Genomic DNA, 18069 nt, shown 5'->3' with positions numbered 1-18069 from the left:
AAAGGAGAGGAAATACAGAAAATAAATTAAATTTTCACACAGAAAAATAATCTCAGCAACAGATCAGCAACCAACTGCGACATGATGGCAAGTGAATAAGCAGCATTTCAGTTGCACACCTTCAATGCACACAAATGAGTCTTGTGTTGGTGTCTGATCCCCTAATGGCTGCGTTGCTTTTGTTTCACATGTTCATTTATCTCTCATCTAATCAAATCATATTAAACAAACAAAACACAGTTTCTAGCCAATAAAATGTACATTATTGTGAAAGGGGAGGCAGAGGCAGCTGCTGTAGTTGTGGATTTTATTTCCTGTGTATTTCTCTTTAGCATTAATAGCTAGCATGGCACGTAAGCATGAAACCTGGCTGTGGTTTTTCCCAAGCATTAGACTGGGATAGTTGTTGTTATGACAATCCCACTGGCACCAAGCATCGGGAATGCCAACCGTCAAGGCAACGCATACGTGTGAGTTCAGTGTAAAAACCACAAATGTGAAACTTCTGATCAGAGTTAAGAAAAAAGTAAGAAAATCACCAAGTTTCATCATCTCAGAAACATGAATAAGTGTTTAAAATTTCCTGGCAATCCATCCAGCTGAAGCGAAGCGGTGGACTGACCAGTCGACAGAGTTACAACACAACCCATGCTGCTGTGCTGCCAGTGAGTATGTGTCCTGTATTTACACATTTAAACATTATGCAGATCATGTGCCTGACAAATCAACTGTAGACCACGCAGCCGCATCACCACAACCACTGGATCTAAAAATCACACATTGTGGAGCAGGAGAGGGAGCCTGCAGTGGGTATAAAATCATATAATGCAACCATCCCCAGGAGCTCATATCCCACATTTAAATCCTGAGCTTAAAATGGGGGCAAACGTCGGTGGAGTGGATATTATTAGGGGAGGAGAGGAGGTGAGGCGGGTGAGTCAGAGGGGGGGATTTTGCAAATAATTAAAATAAAGAGAAAAAAAACACTAACACCCCGCGGGGATGCCTCTATTCAATGTCGGCCTGCATTTCCTCATGGTTATGAGCGTTTTAATCTGTAACGGCTCAAGGACTGTGGTTGAGGGGTGGGGTGGGGCGGTGGGGGGGTGGGGGGGGGGTGGGGTGGATGCGAGGGTGGTGATGTGGGTGTTTGTGAGGGTGGAGTATGACTCATCCAAATGGCAAAAAAAGAAGAAAGTAGGCTACTAAAAAGAAAAAAGCGCCGTTTCAGCACCAGACTGCCGGACAGCTCCAGAAGCAGCCTCCGTCAGAAAGGGAGCAGGAATGAAAGAGAGTCCACGTCAGCGCCAGAGCTCGGGAACTTTTTGTAGTTCCCTCTGTGGTTTAGAAGGACACGACTGCATGTGTCGGAGCGTGTGATATGTAAATGCATGATGAATTCATAAATTGGTAAATACTCGAAAAACGCTTATAAATAAATCGACTAAAAACAAAAGTAGAATATTTAAAAATATTCTGAAGCCTTTTTCTTTATGAATAGCATGTTACAAAAATAATCAATCATAGACCCCAGTGAACTATAGACACATAGCCCTGAACATGAATATTCTATGAAAGTAGACCAGGAAGACAAGCTACAGATACAGCGTCTAATGGGGATTTTTCCCTGTCGCCACCAGACCAGGGGGCCACTAATTAACAATTCCTCCAGTCTGTGGGCAGGCCAATCATTGCTGTAGTGTACTTAACATCAGAGGATAATGGTTCCCGACCCCTCCCTCCCACCACCACAACACGCTTTGACAGTTCCACACAAATGCCTCCTTTTCTTGAACCCCTTTTTTTTTCAGTTTGCTCAAATTCAGAGTGAATGACAACGACATTGTTAAATCATACACAAAGGGAATGAAGTTGTATCTGTAACAGAATAAAAACACAACAGCAGCAGTCAACCCTCGGGCCCTTGGGTATGTCCTCTGGAATTTTGTTCGCTTCCGTCTTTACACGTCCCTCCCTCCCTGTTTTCTCTCTCACACTCTCCTCTATATAATCCCCTCAAACACCCCTCATTCCTCGCTGTCATTTCTTTACCTCTGCACGCTCCGACTTTATTCCTCTCCTGGCGACTGTCTCTTTTGTTTGTCACCCTTACCTTCTCCACCACCTCCGCTGCCTCCCTTTCTTCGCTCTGTCTGGTGTGAATTATTCATCAGTCTGTGTATGTCATTAATCAGCACTTGTTCAAAAGATATGATTGGGGGAAGGGGGGGATGGTGGGGGATGGGCGATGGGGGACATCGATCTGTCGCGGTGGAGAACAAGGAGGGGTGGGAAGTGAACAACAAGAGACGGGAAAAGGAGAGAACAGGGGAAGCGAGAGCGAGGCAAGACAGTACGTGACGATGGAGATCGGGAAACAGGATGAGGGAGAAGTGATGGAGCGCGAGGAAAGGAAAAGCGGGCAAAGGAAGGTAGGGACTAGGTAGAAAAACAATCAGGGAAGAAAGGACAGTAGTGATGAATCGGAATGGAGGAAAAGAAAAAAAAATGATCCGAAGCAGAGAATGGCCTGCAGGGTTGGGATAGACGGAAAAAGAGGGGTGAAAATGGATTGGTGCACATGTTGGAACAGACATATAAGCTGACTGGGTTTATTCCCTTTTCTTGTTTCCTCAGAGGTGGAGGAAGAAGGGGGGGAAGACTGATAAAGTCGATCCAACTACCACAGCATGTGCGAAAGACTTGACAGTGATTTAGAGCAAAACATAAAGAGGGGAGGGGTTTAAGGATGAGAAAGGTTAATGTATTGATCTGGAGGGGGTAAAACACAGCGAGGAGGCAGAGGAGTAGGTTGAATGCGGCTGGCAGATCAGGGTTCGCTGATAAGACGCGGCTGTGATCAAACGTGCACAGGGAGGCCAAACCACTCTCCTCCATTTGTCGCTCTTTAGGGCAGTCACTGTGCCTTCCCAAGCACTGATCCTGCCAAAGATCCATTGCTAATCCACAAAGCATAAAGAGCGAGTCAGCGGGAGGGAAGGTGGGTGGGATGGAGGCCTCTGAAGAGCACCGCGAAGAGCGACCGAGACTCCCTGTCAATCAGCGACTGATGCAAGTCCACTGGGAGTTTTACATTGCTCCACATCAAACACTTCTCTGCTGCTTACACAAGCCATTCGTTGACAGCTTTCGGCGGTCGCAGTCCTCGGAGGGCTCAGAGACTTCCGTCAGCAAACACCGAAAAAGAAAAAAAAATCACAGCTGGCAAGCGAGGGGGGCAACGCCTCAAACCACGGTGTGCCATTTCTTCACAGAGCCATCCAAATCTCCAGAGGCAACACGCAGCCAATCCAGGCTAATCTACACTGAGCCACAGATATCCACGCTAATCTGCATAACAGTGCATTGCATTTCCAAATGCTTCAATGAGAAACCACACAATACCCTGCACACGGTGCACTTCACAATGCAGCAACATCCATCTGCTCAGTTTGGTTAAAAAAAATAAATATATATATATATATATACATACATTTACAGTAGATAAATGTGTGTGTAACCCAACTCTATGATAACAATCTCCGGGTTCTACTGAGACTCTTTTGAGGCTCGTAAAAGAAATGGGATGGACTTGTACCGTTGCCATTTCAATCTAACAGATGAATATTTCATAGTTTGTTGTTCTGAGTGCAAAGTTCTTCTAACTCTCTTTAAACATAAGCACTCCTTAACATTTTCCTTTTCATACCTGAAAGTCTAGCATACAGTCGTGTTGCAGTGGGTTTCCACAAGAGAACTGGCAACCCTGAAAATGATCTGTTCACGTTATGTGTGGGTATTCTGAATGTTATTGTTTCCACCACAAAATCACATTAAATTCAGATCAGGGTGGGAAACTAGCCCAGACTACAGTCCTGAGTGATCAGTTACAGCGATACAGAAAATCTTTTGGTATCAAAGATTCGCCCCCTGCAGGCTTGAAAGGTGTCTGTTAAATTCAAGGTTTTGTTTCTCGCAGAGCAGCTCATACTGATGTTGGACAAGCTCCTCTGGACGTTTTCACACCTCTTACATTGTTATAGCTGACAATCCAACTGACACGAATCCAGCTGACCACAGCCTCTGTTCTGAGTGAAGGAGGAAACTACTTACTTTTATAAGCCACCTTTCAAGTCTGCAGGAGATGACCCTTTACTACTACAGTGGGGTACTGCTTTAGGCAGGATGAGGCCAGATCGACAAACTGTGGAATCCTTTCGAAACAAATGCGATAAAAGCACCTTTTACATTTGTGATACATGCGCATACAAGCAATTGCCTGGGGCCCCGAGCTAAAAGGGGGCCCCAGGAACGGCTGATATTCTGTGATAATCTGATAAACCTACAGCAATGACAATTTTGTGAGAACCTGAAAGGTGGGGTTAGCAGTTTTATTCTAATACTTTATTTATCAAAGTCTGCTAATATCTCCCCACCAGCTACATTCAGTGTGTACGCTGGAATCAAAATCTGGTTTAAATACACAGCCCTAGCTCTGTTTTTGCGAAAACAAAGAAAGCTGGACTATACCCGAGCAGCATGACACATGTTCCAGCCAATTAGCAACAAGGATGTTTGTGCTCGTACACAGGAATGTCATCATTCCTACTATTGGGGGATGGGAGGACGACCTGAAAAAGTGGCTTCAGATTACGTAACACCGCTATCTCACAAGAAGTTATACACACAGTCATTTCCACAGCTTTTCTCCAAATGCTAAGTGCGAGCACCACAGACTGCAGCTAAACCGAAGAAGAAATAACAAATGGATGAAGACCACCATGAACATCTGTAAGCTGCATCAACAACATCGATCAACAGTGAATGAAGAGGTTCCTGTCTCTGTTTGACAGGCGGTAACATTCATTTTCATTTGCTTAAATTTGATTCAGTATTGTGTTGTCCCATCTGCTAAGGTTTGTGGTGGCTTATTCCAATTATTTGAGATCGGTGATTGGCTTGGCGATGCACGTTAATAGAGTGCATGTGGGGGGCTGACCAGGCAGTGAAAAGAGGGGTGTATTTGTTTTGGTCTTCAGTTCAAATATCAACAGTCATTCTCCTGAATCATTTACCCCATCTTTGAATTCTATCTATCAGCCATATGCAGTGGCACTCGAACAACACCATGGTCAGAAACCCCCTAACGAGGCAGCGTGCCATTAACTTTATAGCTTTGTAATTTTGAAAGTTTGGTTGAGGACTAGAATGTCTGGTGGGGGTTTGCACTTACTATTATGTATGTGGATGTACTTTGCAGTTACCTGTGTCCAGTCTGTTGCGACCTCTCAGCAGGTAGCTGAACTCCTGGCAGCGTTCGCTTTGGCTGTAGCCCCTTGGGGAGTTGAAGCACAGCTCTTCCACCAACACCAGCGCCTTCTTACACAGGTCTTCATCCCAGTCCCCCGACATCCTCCAATCCGCATCGCACTCTCACCAGCAGTCAGCCAATGACAGCGCAGCCCTCGCCGCCCTCACCTATCGGACGGCACTCGGGTAAGTGGAGTATTGGCCCGTCCACCTTTTACAATGTGTGCACTGAGGAGGAGGAGGAGGAGGAGGAGGAGGAGGAGGAGGAGGAGGAAGCTGAGGGAGGGCGGCAGCGATGGAGGAAGAACACGAGGAGCTCTGCAGGGTGTCTTGGTCCGAATCACAGAATCACCAGACTGAAGTGCCCATGAATGACTGAGCAACACCCACCCCCCACACTGAAAAAGATAAAGGGAGAGAAACTGGCAGCGTGAGTGTAAGAACATAAAAGTGTACAAATCAACTTTTTGGCAGATTGGTCACCTTAACCATTAAAGTGGGAACACTGATGCCAAAACCATTGGTGTGTCTCCGATAGATCATTGGCTTCAGTGCTACATAATATTGCTTTAGCATACACTATAAAGAGTGGTACGTCTCAGGGCCTGGCATCAAGTACAAGGTGAGAACATTTGATCTTGTTGCAGTCACGTGTCTCCTGGTGTGTGAGAAAGTCAGTGAGATGTTTGCTGAGATTGTTGAAATTTGCAGTAAAGCTACAGTTCAGCTTGGGTTGGGGTACGTTCTCCCTGTGCCTGCGTGGGTGTTCTCCAGGTACTCCAGCTTCCTCTCGCAGTCCAAAGACAGGGCTAATGTTAATGGGAGACTCTTAATGGTCTGTGAATGGCTGTTTGTCTCTGTATGTCAGCTCTGCGATACACTGGCGACCTTCCCTTCCACCCTACGTCAGCTGCGATTGGCTCGAGCTCCACCCACAACCCTCAAAAGCAGAAGCTGTATAAAATAATGGAGGGATGAATGGTTGGTTCAGTTCACCCAACTTTATCCAAAGAAACTTATCAAACCACTTGTCACACCAGTGGTTAAACATTTGGTAGAAAATACTACCTGATTAAACAACATTGACAACGAGATCTGTGGATTTGTTGTAATGTATTAAGTGATTGTTGAATAACAAAACACCACTCACGGCTTTGCTCCTCTGCGTTTTTCAAATCAAAAATGAATTTTCATTTTCCACTGTGCAGGGCTGGCGTTATAAGGCTCTTGGGCAAATGAAGACACCATACAGTCTTTGTGTGGCTGGAAGAACCAAACCGATGAGCTAATGAGCCTTAAATTACCCCTTGAGGTACAAATAAAGTATTCTGAGTCGAACTGAATTTAAAAGTGGCTGAAAGCTGCACCGTTATGCACAGTTGTGTATTGATTCTTCTAGCGTTCCAAACAGAAGCCTTCCTAAAACACATTACACTGAGTTAATCATTTATTCTCCCAATTTACTAACGGACAGATTTCATAGCAAAGGCCTCATTTTCACTAATAATTCAAAGTCAATCTTCATACTTTGAATAGCAGCAGATAATTCAGTTCTCACTCTGTGTGGTACTTAATTGCACAGAGCCATACTGGCAGTGACCTCCTGTGGAACCAGTGACGAGTTTGGTGTCTAAAACTGACCAATGAGTCGATCATCCTGAAACTTTATGTAAAATTTCGGCGCAAAGCACTGTTTACTGTAATTACAGGGTAATTTAGATCATTTTGAGCGGTCTCTAACACACCAAATCAAAACCGTGTGAGAGTGAGGGACACATGCTGCTCAAACAAAATCCAAAAGATTAGAAGAAACAGATTAAGTGTCTTGGCTGAAAGAACCACCAGCTACCACAGATTCAGCTCCACATTTTCACCATTTACTGTAGATCTAAAGGGGGAAAAAAATCCAACTTAAAGCATTTTATTTGCTTAAATATTGTTATAAAGCCAGATTTAGACTCTCAAGGTTCTGGGCAATGGTGATTTTGCAAACCGGAGCGGGGACTCTCTCTACATGTAACGTTTTCTATCCAAATATATTTGGCTGCGGAATGGAGAGTTATGCCTGCAGTGCATGCATAACCTTTAGCTTGTTATTTTCCTAAATGTTTCCCAGTCCAGAAACGGGCGCCTGCAGACAAGAGGATCTTTTTGTTTTCCCTCACTTGTACAAGTTGGTGACGCAGACGAGCTCTTGGTCGTGTAGCTCCAACGGGAATCTGCGGAACTCGTCGCTTTCTGCTGTCTCATCAGCGTGGATTTGGCGTCACCGGTGGAATTGTGGAGACTCTTTTTTTGAAGCTCTCCAACATCACCTGGAAAAAAAGGAAATCAATGAATCAATAAGATGCACAAGTGCAGCAGAGACAAACAGCAGCAGGAACAGTGACGTTTTGAGAGCGACAAAGTCCTCTAAAACATCAGATTAAGGAATAATTAACCGCATTAAGTCTGACTGTCTGAATGTGTGTGATCCGTGTCCTTTCATCGAAGAGAAACTAGACTTCTTTAGCATACTGTCTTTATTTTTGAACTCATTCTGTCGAAAAATAAAAGCGGGTCAATGCCCAAACTCCAGTTTCTCACAGTCCGTGAGGCTCGGGGGACTTTGTCTAAGGGGAGTATATGCAAAGTTGCGTCTAATAATACAGATTGGTTGCAAAGAAAAATCCTTGTATTGAATATGCCTTGCCAGGAGTCTGGCACATGCCCTGATCTGGATCGAGAATAAATCACTGGAAAAAACAATGTTCATGGTGAGAGGTCAGCTCACTTCTCCGCCGAGATGCTTTGTCCTTGTAAAGCGACGGGCCTATTTCTCAAGCAAAGGGCCTGGTCGACAGGGGAAGGGCTATTGATCATTTGATGTATGTTGCTCTGTGAGGTGTCAGTGTCAGTCTTTGTGCATTGAGTAGTTCCTCCCCAGCAATGTCCAACTTATGTGTCCATCTGTCTTCCGGCCATCAATCAATCACCACATTAGGCAAAGACACATTTCACTCCCAACAAGAGCCGAAACAAGAAATAATTCCACTCCCCTCAGAGTTTTCTGTCTCCCCTGCTGAGGACAGAAACACACTCCTCCTCTCTTGTCTCCCGCTCCGTCCTTGTCTCTTTTGAGAGGCTGATTGTCACATTAGGATAGTGTGTCAGTCTAACTCAGTCTTACTCAATTTATTGCAGGGTCTGTTTATCTGTCCATCACGGCACAGCCTACTGCAGTGAAGTGAATCCCAAAAAAGCGAATCAAAAATGCCATCCTCACCCAACATCCCCACACTGGCGTTACTCTTGAACCCCCTGCAACCCTCCCCCCACCCTTCACTCTCCCCCCATTAAGATACTAAATCTGTCTGAGTGACTTTAAAACCCAGGATATCTCAATCTGAGGAATGGCTGTCTGGCACAAAAACTGGCCGCCTCAAATGCCAGCAAGAGCATCCGAAGGGAGGGAGAGGAAAAGAAGAAATGCGCGAGACGGACAGAAAGAAAGATTGTGTGGAGAGAGACAGAGGACGAGAAAGAAGGGGAGGGAGGGATAAGAGAGATGCTGACATTAAATTGGTGGCGAGACAGATAAAGAGGGAGGGAAAGAAATTGGAGTACAGATGGGCAGAAAAAAAACTGAATAGGAAGCCGCCGGCGAGGGTGACACAGCAACAATGGTAATCAGGGGTTTGAGGATGCAAGTTACGATGGGCAAAATATTTCCCTTGGCTAGTTATTTACTGATAAATATGTCTTCAGACACACGTGTCGACGAAACTTTCCACTTAGATACCGTCATGCCCAGAATCACACTTTTCAACTGAAGTGCTGAGAGCAACACTAAACCTCCCACAGATGGGATCAATACTCGATCAATAATTGATCCCATCAATACACAGATGGGATCAGTACTCCCGGGGAACAAATAACGCCACAACACAGACCAGTCGACCAGTAAGGTCACTGTCCAATTGGGCAGATGAGACAGGACCACGTGCAAGGTCACCATCTAATCACAAGACGGAGAAAGACAAATCTGTGTTCGCAGGTCGTGTTATGAAAAGAAGCTGGTCGGTCAGATCACGAGCGAAAAATCTGAGGGAAACACCTGAAACAAGGCCCCACTGGATGGAAAAACTAAAATTCAGAAGTCAGAGCGGCTGCGAGTTCAACACTTCACAGGTGTCCTTGAGCAAGACACTGAGCCCCCTGGCCGGCCCCTCCTGTTGATCACTAAGTGAATGAGCTAAACATCTCATTTTTAATGGCTCTGTCCAGCCGTTACATCCTCAATCTAGTTTACAGGCGATAAAGCAGATGAGGCGTTTATGTTTGTTCTCCCTTATAATGAAGGGATCATTCTTGTATTTGCACAGGACAGGGAGATTTGGAGCCGCCATCAGGTGCATGGAGAGCAGAGAAAATAAAATCCCCAAAATCCAATACAAATTAGAGTGAGGAAGCACATCCAAAATGCAAAGGAAAAAAAAAACTCGACACAGTACTCCTGATTCTTATTGCCTGGGCATACACCGATAAATATTTATCTAATATCGAATGCACTCCCTCTCCCTTTCTTTGAGTAGATGCATTGGATTTCTTGGCTATTTTGGCTCAGCATTCCTCACACAAGAATTCCACTGGTTTTTCTCCCTCGCTCCGAAATTCCAACAAAAACAGGCACAACAGAATAAAAATCCTCGAGCGGGCACGAATCTGAATACGATTTAAAAAAAAAGGAAAAATCACAGGGGCTGCTTTTTTTTTTTTTTTTTCAGTAACAAGGATCATGTTAGAGAGCGCGCCGGAAACCTGAAATCTGTCTGTGGAATCTGTCTCCGAGGGATGAATCACACACCTCAGCTTGGTTTGGGATTTACAGTGATAAGGCATTTGAAACGCTGCTGTCTGCTGAATGAGAAGCAGAAGATGCTCACCACAGCCCTGTGATCTATTGCAACCCTATATCATCATCTGGCTTTTAGTTCGTAGTCAAATTTGTCTGTGAACACAGAACTCTTTCATAATTGCAAAATTTAACTGAGAACAGTCAGACTCGTTTTTGTGTGTGAACATAAAGCTTCCGTAGACAAAGGAGACTAATCCATTGGATATACCTAATAGGATGTTTCAAGCGGATCTCATTGAACCTGCTTTCAAGTCCTCTTATCTGCTGCCACGCTTTCTCTTTTGTTTCCATCTGTACCTAGAAGTCATCTTTAATTGAACCTCTCATCCTTGCCCCGAATGCTTTATTTGTTATTTTTTATAAAGTCTGCAAATGTGCTTAAGTGTTTAAGCAAATTTTACACTTCCAATGTCTGTGCTTTCACGACATTTTTCACATTAACAGTCTTCCCTTTAAATTCACGTCGGTTCCGTGCTGCTGCTACGCCGCAGACGGGCGACTTGGCCCCGTGACCCCGCTCCTCTCTGTTCCAGACTTTGATGCTGTCTGCTCCGTTGCACCCTGCTGAGCCGCATCATGTTGTGTACCACCTCGAATCGATGTACTTTTGTACCCTTAGATCATCCGCCATTTTCCGGAACGGCTCCTGATTCATGGAGGTCATGACCTCGCTCCACCGGCTCTGACATATCCTCCCTTTTGTTTTGCATCACTTCCTTTCGAGGCCACAGCGAGGTCTGCGTGACACAATGCTATCATCGCTCCGCTCTGCTTATTCGTCTGTGACGGATTGATGCACAGGGGTAAACAGATCGGGCTACTACAACCCATCCTTCTGGTTACTCCAGTGGAGCAGTGCTGTGTTTCGACGGGACAGAGACGGCGCCGTATGAGGCCAAGATTGAGCGTGGGGATATTAATGTCTATTGACTAGAGGTAATAGCTTTGCTGAGCCTCGGCCTCGAGGTTGTTCCAATTTAGCCTGTCCTATAATAGCTCCTGGACACCCTTTCGGCAAATAAATAACATGAGATGGGAGACAGGGGGCCGTAATATCGGTTTAAGACCATATATCTCTATAAACATGCATTCGGACATGCACTCACATCCAAGCAAGATCTTTTATCTCCACCTATTCCTATCGCACAGCCATTCACACATTCAAAAAGGTTGCTGTTCAGGCTTTCACAGCTTCTCAGCACATTGGGCCTGTTGGAGCTGCCAGTGTCTAAATTATCTATAACATGAGACCGGAAATAGAAAGCAAGTGGCCGTGCAGCCAGGAAAACCCTGAGATACTGGTGCTGCTCTTCCTGTCTCCTGCACACAGCCAATGGAGCTGCAGAGGGGGACCTATTTACAGACAGGGAGTGTAATCACACACACACACACACAGACAACGGGCCGCCCTCACTTCATTTTTCACCTCCTGCTATGTCAGAGTCGGTGAGTCAGTGTGTCTCAGTGGGTCTTTTTTCTCTTTTTGAGAACCAGAGGACCTGATGCCTCTCTGATGGTGGGGTGTGGGTGGAGAGGCGGGTGCAGGGGATGGGGGGGGGGGGGGGGGGGAGGTAGGATGGGGGATTACGCACGTCTTACGCACGTCAACCTGTCTTCTGTGTGTTTTCCGCGTGCTCGTGCGCGCAACCCCCCCCCCACTGTCTGTTCGGAATGCATCTAATAGCGTTTGCGTGGGATCAAGAAAAAAAAAGAAAAGTTAAATCATCATCACCAGTGAGGAGAGCTGCCATTGATACACTTGTAATGCAGACATGTTATGTGTTGTACAGGCTCGTGCACCCTTTCCATATGGACTGACTGTACATGCATGTCCACTATATGTGCCCGTAACATGTAGCCACCAATGGCAGAATCCTAAAATGTTGGAGGCACAATTAACACACATGTAATATTGATGGAAAACACACACATGCTGCTGGATTCAGGGCACATCCAGCGCCAGTGCACCGTGCGGGATCTGCGGGATCTGCGGGATCTGCGGGATCGAAGCAGGTACATGGATGACGCGAAGAACGCGCATCGCAACACGGAGCCGCGGACGCATCGCTGCCTGCAGGAGCCTACAACAAAAAAACATGGGGAATGTCTCCCTACCTTGGCGCTGCAGAAACCACTGCCTCCCTCTCCGGCCGGTTCCCGATTTACGAGCTGCTCCGCTGTTTTAGTCAGATGCGACGCTTGTTAAAGGGGCATTCCGCCCTCCTCCTGTCCGTCCCTCTGTCAGCCGTCCTCTCGAGCTCCTCTCTCCAGGACGCACCGAGCAAGAAGAAGAAGAAGAAGAGGAAGGAGAAGAAGAGGAAAAAGAAGAAGAAGGAGATGGTGTAGACTGGGAGGGAGAAATGAACAATATGATATCTCTCCCCTCCCCTCTTCTCCCTCCCGTTTCCTGTGTTCTTCTCTTATATTTTACCCCCTCCTGCTGTTTTTTCCTCCTCTCTATTTCACTATCCCCTCCCTCTCTCTCTCTCTCTCTCTCTCTCTCTCTCTCTCTCTCTCTCTCTCTCTCTCTCTCTCTCTCTCTCTCTCTTCTATTTTTCCTCCCTGTGCTCTGAATACTAATACTGTGTCTTTCCTCTCACTGCCTCCACAGCCGGGCCGGTGCTGAAGACTGATGTGGGGCGTGCAGAGGGAAGGAGTGTGTGTGTGTGTGTGTTACTGGGAACCGGGGGTGGGGAGGGGGGGGGGGGGGGGGGGGGGGTGGATGGTTAATGGCCACTCTCAGCCCAGAGGGTAGGTGGTTGGGAGGGTGGGTGTGTGTGTTAGAAGGCCCCAGGATCTTGTTTGGTCTTATTAGAGCTTTGATTAGATAATAATACTTCTGTAGATGCCCCTGGGGAGATGGTGGTGGTGGTGGTGGTGCTGTTGGGAATGGGTTGGTGGTTTTGGGGGTGGGGGGGGGTCACATAAAATGATTATTTACAGTATAGCGTCCAGGAGACGGGAGGAGGAAGAGGAGGAGAAGAAGAGGACGTGCTGGATGTCGGGCAGTGGAGAGATGGAACGGAGGGGCCAATTTTGTTTGGAGCTCATCCAAAAAAGGACATGGATCTTGGCCTGTTTGTATGTGTGTGCGTGTGTGTGTGTGTGTGTGTGTGTGTGTGTGTGTGTGTGTGTGTGTGTGTGTGTGTGTGTGTGTGTGTGTGTGTGTGTGCGTGTGCGTGTGTGTGTTTGTGTGCACCATGGAAACCTGGATGAGAAATGCAGTAGAGGTATACAGAGGCCATGATCTAGTTAGAATGAGACAGTCTTATTGGAGTCATGATTAGATTATGATATTCCTGCAGGCCTCATATAAGTAGAGAGGAGGCACATAAAAATGTTTCTCTAGTTTATGGTAACATCACCAGTGGGAGAACGATGACCCTCCGTGGTCGGTCTGGAATAGATTTGGGTATTGTGTCAAAGTGCTTTTCTTTTAAGGTAATATAGCCAATACTGTTTTCACAAATATGAGATCAAAAATGTTTTTGTAGGACGACCCTCCCCTCGACGTTTGTGCTCCCTTCAAGGTGTCACCTATGAAGTCCCCTTCAACCAGAACCTTAACTGAATAAAGCTACCCTGTATATGGTAGACCCATCAAAAGGACAATCCAGCTAGCTAACTATAGACTGTATCTGAAGATGGACGACACCTCTCCACTTCCTCCCATTGTACAAAAATGGAGCCAAAATATCTAAGATACGGGCGCCGCCATCTGAGCCAGAGTCTGCACAGTCGTGATCGTGATGTGGTGCCATAGTATCAAAGTCCCGTCAATATCCTGTCAATCATGACATTTCACCTAGTTTTGACATGATCTAGTTCTAATTACAACCAGACTTATAAGAAACTTGATCGAACATCGATGTGATAACCAGAACCTAAAGTGATAGAAACCATTTTTGAGAAAGAAATTATTTGATGTGTACTTTGACTTTTTATTTTGGTCCACGTCCCTTCTGCTAACATGGAGGAGGCAGGGTTTAGGACCTACACTGCAGCCTGCCATCAGCAAGTGATCAAGAGGGTCTAGCTTCACTTTTGGAGAGCTGTTTTCCATCTGAAGAGACAGTCTATGATAACATTGTTAGCCAAGCCCTGCCATGCTGTGTCTAGCCCAAAGACTGTAATAAAATAAGGTCTAGTTGCAGTATTTCTGGTTTTACAGTTTTATCCCATCGCATAAAAATTAGCGAGTCCACAGATTAAAGCCATTTTGCTTTGTAAACTTTGAAAGGGCCAATGGTCACAGGGATGTTTGGATCACAACACACACAGAGGGAATGTAAATCGATTCTTTGCTCAGGACCATTACCCCACCATATCTTTACATAGGAATTAGCCACTAGTAGCCATATTCATATTTAAAATATGGTGTCCCTTAGGGCTCCCTTTGGGGTTATTGTCCAATAAAATGAGAAGAACTCAAATTCAGCCACAGTTGAATTTGTACAGTAGATTGGGCAGTGAGAGGAGGTAATATGAATGTAGCTTTAATTTCCATATGTCAAATTAGGAATCACATCACAATCATCATCAAAAGAAAAAAAAAAAACATTAAATTTATCAGCCAAGAGAACCAGATGGTCTGTGGCCTAATGGGGGGTAATCCTTCGGGTTAATGAGTTAAAAACATATGTGAACCCTCGAATTAGTGTTTCTACTCTGCTTGGTGAGACAGTGCCAGCCTTAGCACGTATTTAAGGCAAGTGATCCCTCTGCCCCTGGAGATTCTCTGTTGCCATTATAAATGTACATAGTGAATAGTGTGTGCTTTTGATTCTTGTTTTCCATGTGATGTATAGCTGATGTTTCCAGGATCACCAATCATTGTCGGCATTCCCTCATTTGTTACCGCGTTATTTCTCCTTGAAGCTACTCCAGGTCCCGTTGTTTCGCTGCACAGAAAAATAAGTCGTTGGCCGTGTTTGTGGTAAGAACAGAAAGCTCGCGCATTATTCATTTTTAGCCAAACTGAAAAGTCCTCCAACTGTGAGTTTTGTTGTCAAGATAGAGGCATGCACTTTCATATTTAAAGACAGCTTACTGATGAATTAATCATTCCTCCAGACTGTGCCCAAAAAACCTAATGGGGCACACAACACAGAGAACATCCAGGCCTTATTAAAAATGCTGCTATGGTAATTTGACATGCATTTGGCTCAAAAACTATAATATAATCACATTAAAAAAAAATAGCTCTCAAACTGGGTTTTATTCATATAAATACATGCAACAGAATAAGGCACACTTTTTTGAATTAGCTTAAATATATCTAAATTAAAAGGAGAGAAATGAACATGAGAAAGATTTAGAAAAATGTTTGGAAACCATTGATGACATATCGGGAGAATTCAAGATCTTCCTACTTAGCTTTTATAGCGATCTACAGTAAAGTCTTTATCAGGCTGACAAAATAATAACAGGGCTCGCTTCTGATATCTAACAATTACCAAATGGACAATATTATATCTTGAGAATCCCTTAGTGAGATAATTTATTACATTGACCACATAATAATATATTCTCTGCCCCACTTTTCACACTGACAAAGATGATAATATCTTGTCCATCGCTGCATATTTCCCCCAAAGAATTAAGCAGGAATGGGTTGTGGCAGGATATTATTGTAAAATTGAAAAAAAAAAAAGGAAATGTACAAGTCCTTCGTAGCTCGATGAAGTAACGTCTCATAATTATGTGTCACCCTTTTTTGCCGTCAATGTGAAAACAGTGATGGCAAGGATGGAAAAAAGCTGTGTTTGGAACCCTGCAGCGAGCGATGATTGACTGATGAATGAGAGTAAACAGAGACCTCTGTTAGCTGTCACAGCAGGGCATAGAGGGAGGATGAGACGCACAACAGAGGTGGACAGGGGTGCGTAGAGAGGAGAGGAGAGGAGAGGAGAGGAGAGGAGAGGAAAGGAGAGGAAGGAAGGAAAATTAACCAGATGCGACCGAGAGAGGAGAAAGTAAAAGCTCGGCCGGGGGCAGCAGCTACTGTCAGCCCAGAAACCTTGTTTCCTCTAAACAAGCTCCAGCATGACAATATCTCGCTTATATGGGGCAAACTATTTCCTCTGACAAGTGCACACAAAAGACACTTAGGCACTTGTTTTACACACACACACACACACACACACAGCAAAACACTGAGGGGAGATGCATCTAAACATCACAACACATGTGCCGATATATTAGAGGTAGTAGACCAAGCGATGCTGCAGGGGAGAAGAGCCCACAGAGAAAGATTAAGAGCTACTTAGACTTTTGTTGTTAACAGCAGAAGGCACAATGTTATTTTAATGTTGAAGTTGCAAAATGTATCAAAAGGTTATTTGCGCAACCCATAAGAGAAAAAAAAAGAGCATTAAGGGGTTTCCAATGTCCCCCAATTATTTTTCACACTGACTACACATTATCATTTTATGAGATAACAAGAACCGCCAAACTGTTGTATGCCTCCACCAACCAACGCAGTATCAGTCTACATACATTTAATTTCCAGACCCATATGTGGTCACTGTGACCTTTGACCTGTGAAAGTGAATAAATTAATCTTTGAGTTCAAAGTGACTGGGTGTAATTCAAAGAAATTCCCTGAAGGCAGACTTGAGACATCAAGCTCAAGAGGCCGAAAACATGTTTTGTGAGGCCACCATGACCTTGACCTTTGACCTCAGTCAGTTTATCTGTGAGTCTTAGTGGACATTTGTGGAAAATGTTATCAGAATTTCTCGAAGCATTCTTAAGGTAACCTATTTACAAGGCAAAAAGGGTTTGTAAGGTTACTGTGACCTTGACCTTTGACCTCCAGATTCTAATCAGGTCATCCTAGAGTCCAAGGTTGCGTTCAAATAGTCCATTTTGATAGGAACCTTCCTAACCGAGTGAAATGACCTGGAGATATTTCAGCAGCCGCCATTTTAAGAGCTGTTTGAATTTATAGTTCACAACATCATCATCACAATACAAATATTAAAGTTATTTCAACCCCTTGACTGTGGAATGGACACAATCTTTTTTTTCTGCACTTATATAAGGTTTTCTCCTCACATTATTATATTATTTCAACATTTCAGTCCTTTTTGTTTAATTTTTAATTAAATCTCTTTTTTTGATATTTACCTGTGAGTAAGTGATGAATAAATGTTCCCTTTGTCTAAACTGAACTGCCATTCTATTTTGGACAGGAAACTTTATTATTACTGTCGGCACACAGCCTACAGCACAGAGTACTGCACATTTTGTGCATATCTTCTGATATAAATAATAGTTGTTATTTTTAATTGCTTACAGCTTCTACTTCCTATCTTTCCTTGACCCTGTGAGATATCCCATCAGGGTCAAGGAATAGTAGTTAGGAATAGAGATTATTTTGACTTTTTGAACACACCCCAAGTGAATGTTGAACATGAGGTCACCCTGACCTCTCAACTAGTTTGTTTATGGATGCTCATAACAAATTTAAATAAATTCCCTCAAGGTGTTTGAACTGTTATGTTCCCAAGACCAAAAATGTTTTTTATAAGGTCACAGCGACCTTAACCTTTGATCACCAAGTTCTTATCAATTCATCTTTGAGAAGGTCCCCCAGGTGTTCTTGTGTTCACAAGAAACAAAATGTGTTTAGCAATAGCAAATGTGACCTTTGAACACCAAAATCTAATCAGTTCATAGGTTTAACAATCTCTGGTGAGAAATTATTTTAAATATTTAGCTGTACCTTAAATCCCAGTGAAGTGAGACATGAGGAGGACGCAGGGTCTCACTGGGCCTCATGTCCTGAACTTTACACTCCTTTAGCACAGAGCTGCAGGGGACCAAAACACACCAGGTTGCATATTAAGGTTAATGGT

The 18069-nt window shown here is 44.4% G+C and overlaps 1 protein-coding gene across 4 annotated transcripts in view; it reads right to left on the bottom strand.

Moving 5' to 3' along the window:
• The window catches only part of syt3 (synaptotagmin III), a 32719-nt gene extending 19925 nt beyond the window's left edge, over positions 1 to 12794 (bottom strand). Inside the window, exons 1-3 of one of the 4 annotated variants that reach the window (XM_034593439.1) lie at positions 12323 to 12794; positions 7476 to 7625; positions 5265 to 5708 (exon numbers count right to left, since the gene is read on the bottom strand). In XM_034593439.1, coding sequence (XP_034449330.1) covers positions 5265 to 5412 — 148 coding nt within the window. In that variant the 5' untranslated portion in view covers positions 5413 to 5708; positions 7476 to 7625; positions 12323 to 12794. The remainder of the gene's footprint in view (positions 1 to 5264; positions 5709 to 7475; positions 7626 to 12322) is intronic. The other 3 variants (XM_034593442.1, XM_034593440.1, XM_034593443.1) reach the window with 3 other exon arrangements.
• Between the last annotated feature and the right edge of the window lie 5275 nt (positions 12795 to 18069).

This window comes from Hippoglossus hippoglossus, chromosome 8 (assembly GCF_009819705.1).
Source record: "Hippoglossus hippoglossus isolate fHipHip1 chromosome 8, fHipHip1.pri, whole genome shotgun sequence".
Classification (NCBI taxonomy): Eukaryota; Metazoa; Chordata; class Actinopteri; order Pleuronectiformes; family Pleuronectidae; genus Hippoglossus; species Hippoglossus hippoglossus.
The sequence above is the reverse complement of the archived record's forward strand: the minus strand, read 5'-3'. Positions and strand labels throughout refer to the sequence as shown.